Below are 14,589 nucleotides of genomic sequence, written 5' to 3'. Positions count from 1 at the left end.
GCAATAGCATTACAGATTTTCTTTATGATGTTTACACATTTTTAGCATATTAACAAACACGAAAGATCAATAGCCATTATTTCATTCGGGAAATAATAAGGAATGCATTGAAATTACGTTCGTGTCTGTTATTGCAGTTTTAATCACCCCCCCCCCCCCCTCGCCCATCCTCATCGTACCCCACTCGATCTTAGTAATGATAACAATGTATAATGTGTGATATACCATGATCAAAACGTCCGATTAATTTCCTGTTGACTTATCGTCTTCAAAAGAACCGCCATGACTAATTTTGCTTTTGACCATGATTCACGAACTAAAACCCGGCTACGTGCTTGCGGAAGTAATAGAGTCAACATGACACGCACCCTCCCTGAGACACAAAATGAACTCGCCCGAACATACAAAAAGATGAATGAAAAGAAGAGCCGAGAGTGGCGAAGGAGGCAGTGGAAGGAAACTCTCCGCTAATCGTCACGCGTAAAGCTGTGTTTATCAAACATAGCTGTCCAAGAGGGAAAGGAGTGAAACATCTCCCAGCATCATCATGGCACTCTGTGCCTTGCTGCTGTTTACTGCTCTCTTTGCGGTTGGATTCTCTCAGGTTAGTAGGCTATTCTTGTTTATTAATCATGATGTTTTGTGTGTGCTGTATTTTGTATGTATGTATGTATGTATCTGTTTTTGTTTTGTTTTTGTTTGGTGTGGGTTTTTTCTGAGAGAGAGAGAGAGACAGAGAGACAGAGAGACAGAGAGAGACAGACAGAGACAGACAGAGAGAAAGAGAGAGAGAGAGAGAGACAGAGAGACACAGAGAGAGAGAAAGAGAGAGAGACAGAGAGAGAGAGAGAGAGAGAGAGACAGAGAGACACAGAGAGAGAGAAAGAGAGAGAGACAGAGAGAGAGAGTGACAGAGACAGACGGAGAGAGAGTGACACAGAGAGAGAGAGAGAGAGAGAGAGAGAGAGAGAGAGAGAGAGAGAGAGAGAGAGAGAGAGAGAGAGAGAGAGAGAGAGAGAGAGAGAGAGAGAGAGAGAGAGAGAGAGAGAGAGAGAACAAACTTTATTACTCAAGGATGGAGATTTTAGGCTCACGCCTAATCTTACAATCTGTCCCTGCTAAACTAAGACATAAAAACAAAGACAATAAAAGGACAATATTGTCAATCGCAATCATACAGTATTACTAATTACAACATTACCTATACGAATACATAATGCATAATAGAACATTGAAATGTACATGCATGTCAATATAATAAGTAGTGACAAAGGAAAAGAAAAGTCGACTCGCACACACACGCGCGCCGCATGCCTGCAATCACGTTCGCACTCAATACAACACACACACTGACACACACACACACACACACACACACACACACACACACACACACACATGTGCACACACATACATAATAATATGCGCACACACGACACACACACAGACATATACGCAGGCACATACACATACACACGCAGACACACACATGACACACACACACACACACACACACACACACACACACACACACAACAACCTCATCATCATCATGATCATGATCATCGTCGACATCATTATCATCATCAACAAAATATATAGAGGTTAGTGATAGCAATGCATTCTTGCTAGAAAGAGCTTCAGAATGTAAGGTCAAGTACAGTTTTTGCTATCAGCAAGGCGGCAAGGCTTAGAATATAATGTAAAACACAAAATTTCAGACACTCGCCGTCCGTCTGAACGGATGAACGGACGGACGCACACTCACATACTCGCAATCACACACACACTGAAGCGCGCGCTCCGGCACACACACACACACACACACACACACACACACACACACACACACACCTACACTCTTGTACGGGTCACTTTATCTAAGCTTTCTATTTCCCCGCCGTCTGACTATTGGAACACTCAGTAAATCCTACGGCCGTGTGTGTGTGCAAAATATTCAGTCTGCAGTTTTGGTACCGCAAAGCCACTTACGAGATCCATACTCAGCGCTACATCCGGCCTTAATCGTTTGTTTATTGACAGAATGCAGCGTTGGCACGATTCTTATTACAAATACCTTTTATTTACGTATTACTAATTCTTTTAATTTAAACAAAAAAATATTTCACACCAAAGGCACTTGTTTTTATTAACACACACACACACACACACACACACACACACATCGCGATATCGTCTCAGACCTGGCCGTCGGCCAGGGTTTTACTCCGGGACAAGGTACACCCTCCCCTCCACTCTGACGCAAACCAAATCAGCGTAAACCAAACCAAACATGTGCAGATTAGGTTTTCTTTTACGAATTCATCTAAAGAAAAACAAAATCATTTCATTCTTGCAACACTCAGTCGTATTGTGACCTGAGTCATCGCTGATCGACTGATAAGACTGAAAGAGAAGGGAGAGGTAGCCTACTAGGGCTGGGTCGGTGTGGGTTGTGGTGTGTGCGTGTGTGTGTGTGATTGTAGTTAAAACGGGTGCAGCGAAAGTGGGCAACATGTTTGTGTGCAGTGACTCACGTTTGTTGTGACAAACGGAAGTTTATAATTTCATACAAGGGACAATGCAGTCATACGATGTAAACTCCGATCACTGTGCGTGTAGTGTCTGTAGCCTTGTATATTGTGTCAACCAGTGTGCAGCACGCATTTAAAGGCATAGAAAGCTGATGAATATACACGCTATTTGCTTTACCCAGAGCTGGAGACAGACTAAATTAAGTTCCCTGCAAAATATTGTGGTCTAGGAGCCCTTAAATGTTGAGATATTTGAATTTTTATTTTGATCTAGATGGTCCTATTTATAGATTTGGCAACACATGTAACGTTGATGCAAGGGAGAGAACACCGCGGCTTTGTTGACATCCTCACTTTTTCAGAGGCTAGAACAAGCTGTAATGCATGTATTATGGTCCGCGCATGGTGACATATCGTCATTATTATATGGTCTTATGGTGCGTTTGACATCGATTGTGGGCAAACTACACTTTGTAAACACGGGAGTGCGTTAGTATGCCTTTAAACAAGAAGTGAGTCAACCACATACTCACAGCTAAAACTAATAAGGGAATATAACAACAACAACAACAACAACAATAACAACAACAATGAGAACAGCAACTGCAGCAGCAGATACAACCGAACAACAACGACGACGACAACAACAACAACAACGATGACGATGACGACAACAACAACAATAACAAACAAACAAAACGCAAAAAGCACAAGTGTATCAAGCCACACGCAATTTACTTTTGCTTGAAGTCATGCAAGATCCTTGTAGTTTTTTTGTTTTTTCAAGCTGTTGGTTCTATGCGATGGATTTTAGTAGTTAAAAATGTGCTTGGCATTCATTCGGTTGCTTTACCTGTTTCAGTTTCGACTACGACCTTTTTGATTTTAAACATACTCTCAACTTGATGGAAAACAAAAGAAAATCCAGAGAAACGCCACGAAAAATACATTTCTCTTCTTCTCTTCGTCATTTTAGATACCAAAAGGTACCAGCCTGTATCAGCATCTTTATAACCAGAACCTAGTCAGTTCATAGGTCCAATCTAAACCCGGGCCTCACAGATAATAATGTTTCTCTCTTAGGAAATCTAAATTAGTAACCCTTTACCCATACATCAAATAATGATGCTGTTCTCTTGAAAATCCTCCAGAGATTGAGGTGTTTGAATGTTAAAAAAAAAGTTGAAACAAACAAGAAACAAAAAAACGAAGGATAGCCTATTGGTACCTTTTCACGTCGAGTTTGAACAGGCATGTATTTCGGGAAACGTACATTGTCTTGCTCAAAGTCTCCGATGCTTGCCAGAACCTCCACCAACGCCTGGGATTCTTCCTCTATAATATCGTTTTACGGCCTCATGGTGAAACCATTAGTGACTCAAGTTGTTCCCGGGCTTTACCCCGACTTTAGACGAGACACACAGGTGTTTGCGCGTTTAGGTGCATTCGGCCACCTGCACGTATGGCAGAATGACCAAGGTATTTTTTTTACGTGCCATTGTGGTGACACGGGGGTGGGACATGGACACCGTCTCTGAGTCTGCACATCAAGTTGACCCGTGTCCGTCCTGGCCTGGATTCGAACCTGAAATCATAGGATCACAAGTCAAATGCTCTACCACAGTGACAAAATCAAGACCCTGACTGTGCAGAACTAGAATTTTTGATGAACCAATTTCCTGATTTCTGTAAAAAGCCACCAGGCGCTCTGGTCACTTTTGGTTATCAAACAAAAACGCTGACCTTTAGGTGGTTAGGGGACCAGTCACCTCCCCCGTTGATCGTATTACCGCTTTGTCATTTACTGATTTAGGGGTACAAATCACACACAACAGTGGGGTTATCGGGAGAAGGGGGTCATTTCAGAAGGAGAACAGACAACCGTTATCATAATTATATACAAAGAGTATCGTTCGCGTCAGCATGCAATAGGACACTTGAACAATTTTATTTCCCTTGTTTTATTTTGAAGTATGTTAGATTTTTTTTATTTGTTGTTGTTGTCTGATTTGTGTAATCTTTTTCAACAGACCGTGCACAAAATGGCGATCCGGTCCGATATCCGGTTCCGGTTTGCCACAACGGAAGTGACGTGTGTGATGAGTAATGACGAGGACAGGGCTCGAGAGCTTGTGTTTGACGTGACACTATCCAAAGAAGCCTTCATCGCCAACTTCTCAATGTAAGTGTTGATGGTTCTGTGCAGTTCATGTGTTTTTGATTTTGCATCAATGCTTCCGTGCAGACCGAGTTGGTTATTTTAGAGTGTCCGTCCGTCTATATGACTGTCTGTCTGTTTGTCCGTCTTTTTCAGTCTGTCTCTCCATTTCCATGAGAGTAAGGTAACCTCACAGGACTATATGAAATCTTACCCTTATCCTCCATAACCTTACCCTCCCCACCCTCTCCCCTCTCTCTCTCTCTCTCTCTCTCTCTCTCTCTCTCTCTCTCTCTCTCTCTCTGAACTCACTCTCCACGTCTCCCCCCTCCCCTAACGCCTGTGTGTCGATGTGTGTATATGTGTGTGTGTGTGTGTGTGTGTGTGCGTGTGTCAGTGCGTGCGTGCGTGCGTGCGTGCGTGCGTGCGTGCGTGTGTTTATGTGTTTACTCTCCCCATATACCTCTCCGTGTCCCTCTTTTTTGCAGTCTTTATTTTTCATATATTCATCAAAGGCTATAACAAATTATTGGGAAAAGAAAACTAACCTCTATCATGATAAACTCAACTTGACTTCAGTTACTTGTTTTGTTGTAAGTTGTTTGATGTTGCGGATATGTATGTTATAGATATATATGCATACACCAAGCATTAATTTCTAATTTGAGATGATTTACTGGTGTTCTAGGTCTATGGCTATGGCTAAGTCTTTGGCTATATGGCTATGTCTATTTCTATGGCTATGTATATGGCTATGTCTGTGGCTATATATGGCTATGGCTATATGTCTATGTATGGCTATGTCTATGGCTATGTCCATGTCTTTGTATGGCTATGTTTATGGCTATGTCTATGGCTATGTCTATGTCAATGTCTATGTCTATGTCTATATCTCAACGTGTGCAGGGAGATAGAGGGCAAGGTGTATCCGGGCAACGTGAAGGAGAAGATGAAGGCCAGACAACAGTACCTGGAGGCCAGACAGACAGGCAGCACTGGGGGGCTTGTGGAACAAAGGTAGATTTAGCTTAGCTTATCGTAGCTTAGCTTAGGTTATCGTAGCTTAGCCTAGTTTAGCTTAGCTTAGCTTAGCAGTAGAAATTCGAAACTGACATACTTTGTGAATGTCCATTGCTTTCTGAAATCTTCAGTGTTTTTTTTAATCAGTTAACACATATATATATATATATATGAAGTCGTACAAAGAGGCAACACTCAGTCTTGCAGTATAGCATTTCCATGTTTTTAAAAAACGGCAAATAACTGAACTTCTGAAATGACAAATTTCTCAAGTATGATTTTAATGTTACAGCGCTCGCCACTCCAACAAGTTTGATGTCTCTGTCAACATCGCGGCCGGAAGCAACGTGACCTTTAACCTCATCTACCAGGAACTACTTCGTCGGCGATCTGGGGCGTATGAACACTCTGTGTACATCAACCCCAGCCATGGCGTGGGAGAGTTTTCCGTTGAGGTTTACATCCAAGAGCGTACGGATATCCGAGATGTGCGCACGCCGGCTCTGCGGAAGGATATTATCAATAACGCCGTAGAAGAAGGTCAGAGAGAGGGGGCGTTGTAACGGGATATGTTTACACAGTGAATTCAATGTCCCACTGAGTGTGCCTGCTTTTAGATGTTGTGTTGGTATGGCATGCGGTACTTACTACTCATTCAAGTAGAACTGGAACTAGGTCAGTGCGCGTGATTCTGTCGTACTACGCAGCCATGATGATGGTAAAGACCGTCCAAGGGCCGCAACCCCTCACATCAGTAATCAAATCAACAAGACGCTTAGAAAAGGGGTTACTTCTCTTATTCTGACAGCTTTCTGTCTGTGTGGCTATCTGTCTGTGTAGGTGGCTGTTTGTCTGTGTGTGTTTTGTGTGGCTATCTGTCTGAGTGGGTGTTTGTCTGTGTGGCTGTTTGTCTGTGTTGCTGATTTTATCTGTGTGGCTATCTGTCTGTGTGGGTGTTTGTCTGTGTGGCTGTTTGTCTGTGTTGCTACGATTAAAGCACGATGAAACAGTCAATACAGAAGTTAGGTGATTGGCAATTGTCAGCGTAAGCGTGGGTGAAGACCCGCTGTAAATTATGTAACCCCACATCGCACCACCCCCCTCCCCCTCCCCCGCCACACATCGTCGCAATCTTTGTCATCATCATCAGCTCTGTCACTACCACCTTCCCCTTTACTCTTCTTTATATTCCGCAACGAAACGAGCGTCATCGTCGTGAATCGTCGTCTGAAGTTTGTCGTTGTAATCATCCGTTTGCTGTCTCGTTACAGAACAGAACACCATTACCCAGATCGGCTATCCCACGAACACATCAGCACACATCATCTACCGACCTAGCCCCGAGAGCCTCACAGAGCAAGGGGCGGGCTGGTTCGTGGTGCAGTATGACGTCGACGCACAGGATGCTGGCCAGCTACTGGTGAGCGAGATAAGATTAAGATAAGATAAGTTAAGATGGGGGTTGGGTCTTTATAACGTTTTGAGTCAGATTAATGCCTATATAAAATGTTTTGGATGAGGGTTCCTTAGAATACCACCGTCTTTGCCCTCTCACACCAAAGTACGGAGTGACCGTCCTGTTCATCTGACTATTTATCTGTCCGAAGTTTGCCCTCTCACACCAAAGTACGGAGTGACCGTCCTGTTCATCTGACTATTTATCTGTCCGAAGTTTGCCCTCTCACGCCAAAAAAGGAGTGACCGTCCTCTTCATCTGACCATTTATCTGTCCGAAGTTTGCCCTCTCACACCAAAACACGGCGTGTCGCACGGTCCTGTTAATCTGACTATTTATCTGTCCGAAGTTTGCCCTCTCACACCAAAACACGGCGTGTCGCACGGTCCTGTTAATCTGACTATTTATCTGTCCGAAGTTTGCTCTCTCATTTCAAAACACTGCGTACCCGTCCTTTTCAACTTGCAGGTTGTGGATGGATACTTTGTGCACTTCTTCATGCCCCCTGACGACTTACCTCCCTTGCCATTGGACATCGTCTTCGTGCTGGACATCAGTGGCTCTATGTCCGGTCGTAAGATACAGCAGCTCAAGGTCAGTCTCTGTCTCTCTGTCCTTCTGTCTGTGTCTGTGTCTCTTTCTTTCTCATCTGTCTCTCACACTCTCTATCTGTGTCTGTCTGTCTCTGTTTTTCTCACTCGCTCTCGCTCTCTCTCTCTCTCTCTCTCACTCTCTCTATCTCTCTCTCTCTCGCTCGCTCTGTCTATCTCTCTGTCTCTCTGTCTGTCTGTCTGTCTGTCTGTTCTCTCTCTCTCTCTCTCTCTCTCTCTCTCTCTCTCTCGCTGTCTGTATGTCTGTCTCTGTCTCTCTGTCTCTCTCTGTAACTCTCTCTGTATTAGACATCAGTGGATTCATGTCCGGCTCTAGGAAACAGCTGCTTCAGGGCATGTACGTGCGTGTTTGCGAGCGTGCATTGAGGCGGAAAAAAAGAAGGATGTACACAAATACACTCTTCGTCACAATGCCACATACAGGGTGGTCCAAAACATTTTTGACAGTTTTGCGTGCCTGTCATTTCTGCTACAGGGCTCCCACCTATTCTTTTTCACCTGGGATGTCTCACACAAGCATGAAAGTTTAGTAAGGCACAGTTTTTTCTTCTTTGCAACATCATTTCTGGGCGTAGTTTAATAGTTCATTACATTCTGAATCCAAGCACCTCGTCTCTGGATTACGGCTGCGACACGGACATTGAAGTTGTTGATAACTCTGTCCAAGGTCTCGCGTGGAATCCTCCTGATTTCACGAAGAATGTTCTCCTTTAGCGCTTGTATTGTCTGTGGATTGTTGTGGTAAACCTTTTCCTTCAAGTACCTCCAGAGGAAGAAATCTGGAGGAGAAAGATCTGGGGACGAGGTGCTTGGATTGAGAATGTGATGAACTATTGAACTACGCCCAGAAATGATGTTGCAAAGAAGAAAAAACTGTGCCTTACTAAACTTTCATGCTTGTGTGAGACATTCCAGGTGAAAAAGAATAGGTGGGAGCCCTGTAGCAGAAATGACAGGCACGCAAAACTGTCTACATTTTTTTGGACCACCCTGTAGTACCAGAACTTGTATCTGTATTGTCAAGCTACACATTTTGACCCAACAAAACAATAATTGTAGGTTACAGCTCTTGTTATTTATTCGGAATTTTGGAACGTTAGCAGTCTATCTGTTTTGGGACAACGCATTTTGACGACCAGTTTACAGAAGTGTCTCCATGCAGGACGCTATGGGCATCATTCTGGACGACCTGCGTTCTACGGACCGGTTCAGCATCCTGCTGTTTGACAGCCACGTTCAGCACTGGCGTCAGACCTTGCAGGAAGCCAACGAGGGCAATGTGGAGACCGCTCAAAACTACGTCAACGAGATTAAATCCAGAGGATGTGAGTTACAATCTGTGTCTCTATCCCTGTGTGTTTTTGTGAGTATGTCAATGAGTGTGTGTATGAGCGCGCGTGTGTGTGTGTGTGTGTGTGTGTGTGTGTGTGTGTGTGTGTGTGTGTGTGTGTGTGTGTGTGTGTGTGTGTGTGTGTGATGGTTATGTTAATGTTAATTTGTCTTTTACCATCATGCAGGTTGATTATTCATAAATAGTGGAACGTACCCCTTTTTGAAACACCCCCACTCCCTTTTTACATTTAGTCAAGTTTTGACTATTATGTTTGGTTGTGTGTGTGTGTGTGTGTGTGTGTGTGTGTGTGTGTGTGTGTGTGTGTGTGTGTGTGTGTGTGTGTGTGTGTGTGTGTGTGTGTGTGTGTGTGTGTGTGTGTGTGTGTGTGTGTGTGTGTGTGTGTGTGTGTGTGTGTGTGTGTGTGTGTGTGTGTGTGTGTGTGTGTGTGTGTGTGTGTGTGTGTGTGTGTGTGTGTGTGTGTGTGTGTGTGTGTGTGTGTGTGTGTGTGTGTGTGTGTGTGTGTGTGTGTGTGTGTGTGTGTGTGTGTGTGTGTGTGTGTGTGTGTGTGTGTGTGTGTGTGTGTGTGTGTGTGTGTGTGTGTGTGTGTGTGTGTGTGTGTGTGTGTGTGTGTGTGTGTGTGTGTGTGTGTGTGTGTGTGTGTGTGTGTGTGTGTGTGTGTGTGTGTGTGTGTGTGTGTGTGTGTGTGTGTGTGTGTGTGTGTGTGTGTGTGTGTGTGTGTGTGTGTGTGTGTGTGTGTGTGTGTGTGTGTGTGTGTGTGTGTGTGTGTGTGTGTGTGTGTGTGTGTGTGTGTGTGTGTGTGTGTGTGTGTGTGTGTGTGTGTGTGTGTGTGTGTGTGTGTGTGTGTGTGTGTGTGTGTGTGTGTGTGTGTGTGTGTGTGTGTGTGTGTGTGTGTGTGTGTGTGTGTGTGTGTGTGTGTGTGTGTGTGTGTGTGTGTGTGTGTGTGTGTGTGTGTGTGTGTGTGTGTGTGTGTGTGTGTGTGTGTGTGTGTGTGTGTGTGTGTGTGTGTGTGTGTGTGTGTGTGTGTGTGTGTGTGTGTGTGTGTGTGTGTGTGTGTGTGTGTGTGTGTGTGTGTGTGTGTGTGTGTGTGTGTTTTCAATCAGATTGATTGAAATTTTGGTCAAGCAATCTTCGACAAAGTCCGGACTATGGGATTACATTTTACCTCGGCAGCGTACAAATTAGTTAATTAGTTTGGTTGCTCATTAAAGTTGTCATTAAAATCAAATGGTTACTACAATATTTAACAAGTCGCGTAAGGCGAAAATACAATATTTAGTCAAGTAGCTGTCGAACTCACAGAATGAAACTGAACGCAATGCCATTTTTCAGCAAGACCGTATACTCGTTGCATCGTCAGTCCACCGCTCATGGCAAAGGCAGTGAAATTGACAAGAAGAGCGGGGTAGTAGTTGCGCTAAGAAGGATAGCACGCTTTTCTGTACCTCTCTTTGTTGTAACTTTCTGAGCGTGTTTTTAATCCAAACATATCATATCTATATGTTTTTGGAATCAGGAACCGACAAGGAATAAGATGAAAGTGTTTTTAAATTGATTTCGACAATTTAATTTTGATAATAATTTTTATATATTTAATTTTCGGAGCTTGTTTTTAATCCGAATATAACATATTTATATGTTTTTGGAATCAGCAAATGATGGAGAATAAGCTAACGTAAATTTGGATCGTTTTATAAATTTGTATTTTTTTTTACAATTTTCAGATTTTTAATGACCAAAGTCATTAATTAATTTTCAAGCCACAAAGCTGAAATGCAATACCGAAGTCCGGGCTTCGTCGAACATTACTTGACTAAAATTTCAACCAATTTGGTTGAAAAATGATGGCGTGACAGTGCCGCCTCAACTTTCACGAAAAGCCGGATATGACGTCATCAAAGACATTTATCAAAAAAATGAAAAAAACGTATGGGGATTTCATACCCAGGAACTCTCATGTCAAATTTCATAAAGATCGGTCCAGTAGTTTAGTCTGAATCGCTCTACACACACACACACACACACACACACACACAGACACACAGACACACACACACACGCACATACACCACGACCCTCGTTTCGATTCCCCCTCGATGTTAAAATATTTAGTCAAAACTTGACTAAATATAAAAATGATTGCATCGTATACCGCAATTTCTCCTGAATTCAAAAATATATACATATTTCATGTTTACTCTAAAAATGTGCTCAGAATTACAGACAATAGGTTAAGTAAGTACGCGGAGATCGACGAGCGTGACCCGTCTCGGTCTTTGGGTGTGGTTAGTCGAGACTATCTTAATATTGTCTCGGCGATGAAACTTTTTGGTGTTAATCTGTTACTTTGTAATGCCGACAGCTTGACTAAAGGTTTTTAATTTGCTTCACGCGACTTGTTAAGACCTTGCATTCACGCATTGTCTGCTCATAACCTCTGCAAAATGTAGCCCGTGTTAAGACCCCCTCCCTCTTAATTAAGACCTGACTGTTATTCTCAAGTGTGTTTTGTAGTCTTCAAAATAATGTGTATTCAACTGAACGCGCATTTACATTTGCAATGTTCCTTAATCATCCTCGCTTAGCCCCCCTCTCCCCCCCTCCCCAACAAGCACACTGACTGATGCCTCACTCTGTCCGTGTCACCTACAGCGACCGACCTTCACAAGGCCTTGATGCGAGGCATTGAACTGCTGCAAGGGTCACGTGAGGCGTCACGTGTCCCTATGATGTTCTTCCTGACGGACGGAGAGGCCACCACAGGTGTTCGTGACTCCAAGCAGATCGTTGATGACGTCAGCACGGTCAATGAGGGGGTAGTCAATATCTACAGCCTGGCCTTCGGCAGCGGGGCTGACTACAAACTGCTCAGACAGGTTCGTCTGTTCGTATGGTCACTATACTACTGATCGCGAAAGCTATCTTATAAAGTGGATTACTTTAGCAGGAGTGTTGTATGTTCCAGAGTTGTTTTTGTTTTTATGATATTTTTGAAGTTGATGATAATACGATGTGTGTGTGTGTGTGTGTGTGTGTGTGTGTGTGTGTGTGTGTGTGTGTGTGTGTGTGTGTGTGTGTGTATGTGTGTGTTTGTGTGTGTGTGTGTGTATGTGTATGTGTGTACGTATGTGCGTGTTTGTGTGTGTGTGTGTGTGTGTGTGTGTGTGTGTGTGTGTATGTGTGTGTGTGTGTGATACACTCTTACACTATCATCATCATCATCATCATCATCATCATCATCATCAATCCCCTGACTGAGAAAGTCGTCGGGGGGGGGGGGGGGGGGGGCATGAGGGCTGAGGAGGCAGAGACCCTTCTCCGGGCATTTCTATCGGGGGTTGTCACCAGTAAGTCGGGGAAGCTCAGCTGCGAATAGACAACATCTTACACGAGCTGGATACTCTTTTCAGATCTCAGCCAGGAACAAAGGGTTCGCACGCAAGATCTACGAAGCGTCCGACGCCTCCAAGCAGGTGTCGGGCCTGTACCGTGAAATCTCCACCATCGTCATGCGCGACCTCTCCGTCGCCTACCACTCCACCAGCAACGACGACAACGGCGACGACGGGAGGGAGTTGGTGAGAGTAGACAACCGCACGGTGACTATTTGTGTCCTGCCCACCCTGTTCGGCAAGGCCGACTTTGTGGTGGCGGGAAAACTGGACAACGCCGAGGCCCTACTCACGTCCCCCCAAAAGGCCGGAGGTCTTACGATGGACATCACTGGTCTGGGTGCAGCCGGGAAGGTCAGTGCATGCTTGAATTTCACTTTTCTTTTTTCTCTCAGCCAGTATATCATCCAGAGAGGGATCAACTTGAACTCGAGACCAGTGAAAACTCGCCTTGACAAATAAGGAATAAGGGACGTAACCGAATATATAGTCATGTAGTCACTTATAGAACGACATTTAAAGCGGGCGAGTTTGGCACAGTTTTGCTCAGTTTTAGGGACCGAGAGTCTTGAGAACAGAGAGAGAGAGAGAGAGAGAGAGAGAGAGAGAGAGAGAGAGAGAGAGAGAGAGAGAGAGAGAGAGAGAGAGAGAGAGAGAGAGAGAGAGAGAGAGAGAGAGAGAGAGAGAGAGAGAGATGCCGCATTTGAAGAAACTGAAACGGTTATCTCACAATCATCAGTTTTAAAAAGAATTTAGAAAAAAAGCTTTACACGTTTTGCATCATGTGCTGGCACAAAAGTTCAGCCATGTTTATGTGTGTGTGTGTGTGTGTGTGTGTGTGTGTGTGTGTGTGTGTGTGTGTGTGTGTGTGTGTGTGTGTGTGTGTGTGTGTGTGTGTGTGAGAGAGAGAGAGAGAGAGAGAGAGAGAGAGAGAGAGAGAGAGAGAGAGAGAGAGAGAGAGAGAGAGAGAGAGAGAGAAAATAATTTAATGACAGAAGAACGTCACTACGTGAATTATCTTTTTCACGGTTGGCCCTTGTTACCAAGAGGGTGTTTAAACAGGTTTACATAAACAAAATGTGTTAAGGGGGTTACGGTAAACAAAAAAACAAAGTAGCCTCAAAAACGTGTTTCACTCGTAAGTATATTCCAAGTGACATAGCCATTAGGACTTGTAACACTTTCTGAACTTTCCGATTTTCTCAGCATGGGACATATGGGTGACCTCGAACTCTTATGTTGACACTCTGATCGTTCCAACAGGTGAACTTTGTTCTGGAGGAAGACGACCTGACGCGTTTAACGCTGGGTGGAGTGGATCCTCCCTTCTGGACCGTGCCACGTGACCTGTCACGCATCACTGAACGCACGTGGGCCTTCCTGACCATCAAGCAGCTCCTGGAGGAGAAGACCGCTGCCCAGGAGAACGCTGAACTTGTCAAAGAACTAGACACACGCATTCTGGACCTCTCTCTCAAGGTCTGTGTGACCTCCCTTGTTTCTTGTCGTATTTGTTGTTGCTGTTGTTGTTGATGGTGGTAGTGGGGTGGTGTGATGGTTGATGTTGTTGGTGATGTTGGTGTGTTGTTGGTGGTGGTGGTGGTGGTGGTGTTGTGGTTGTTGGTGTTGTGGTGTTGTTGTTGTTGTGGTGGTGGTGGTTGGTGGTTTGTGGCGGTGGTGGTGTTGTCATCATTGGCATTCGTGTTGTTCCTGTTTTCGTAGTCTTTTCTTTAGATGTTGTCCTTTTGCCATGACAATCTGAATGTTTCCTCGGTGTGTCTGTGCGTGTTTGTGTGTGTGTGTGTGTGTGTGTGTGTGTGTGTGTGTGTGTGTGTGTGTGTGTACGTGTGTGTGTATGTGTGTGACGAGAATCATAAAAATAACTAACGGGTTTTTCAGTATCACTTCGTGACCCCGCTGACCTCCATGGTGGTAACGCGGCCTGAGGATGACGTCAACAAGGAAAAGAGCGGAGAGGCGTCACTGATCGCTGATGATGAGCCTCAAGCACGTGAGAGAACATGTACCGTCTGTGCCATGTATTTTGATACAACCGTAAAACGTTTG

General features: G+C 44.3%; 1 protein-coding gene across 2 annotated transcripts in view; it reads left to right on the top strand.

Annotated features, from left to right (window-relative positions):
- The first annotated feature begins 385 nt into the window (after window positions 1-385).
- Window positions 386-14,589, top strand: part of LOC138977414 (inter-alpha-trypsin inhibitor heavy chain H3-like) — a 48,398-nt gene continuing 34,194 nt past the window's right edge. Inside the window, exons 1-11 of one of the 2 annotated variants that reach the window (XM_070350302.1) lie at window positions 386-604; window positions 4,565-4,716; window positions 5,599-5,709; window positions 6,005-6,252; window positions 6,984-7,132; window positions 7,637-7,762; window positions 8,942-9,104; window positions 11,783-12,006; window positions 12,541-12,876; window positions 13,786-14,001; window positions 14,422-14,533. In XM_070350302.1, the coding sequence (XP_070206403.1) occupies window positions 548-604; window positions 4,565-4,716; window positions 5,599-5,709; window positions 6,005-6,252; window positions 6,984-7,132; window positions 7,637-7,762; window positions 8,942-9,104; window positions 11,783-12,006; window positions 12,541-12,876; window positions 13,786-14,001; window positions 14,422-14,533 (1,894 nt within the window). In that variant the 5' untranslated portion in view covers window positions 386-547. Of the gene's footprint in view, window positions 605-4,564; window positions 4,721-5,598; window positions 5,710-6,004; window positions 6,253-6,983; window positions 7,133-7,636; window positions 7,763-8,941; window positions 9,105-11,782; window positions 12,007-12,540; window positions 12,877-13,785; window positions 14,002-14,421; window positions 14,534-14,589 lie in introns of those variants that run through there. The other variant, XM_070350308.1, reaches the window with a different exon arrangement.

This window comes from Littorina saxatilis, linkage group LG1, assembly GCF_037325665.1.
Source record: "Littorina saxatilis isolate snail1 linkage group LG1, US_GU_Lsax_2.0, whole genome shotgun sequence".
NCBI classification, from domain to species: Eukaryota; Metazoa; Mollusca; class Gastropoda; order Littorinimorpha; family Littorinidae; genus Littorina; species Littorina saxatilis.
This window is presented reverse-complemented; position numbering and strand designations above follow the sequence as displayed.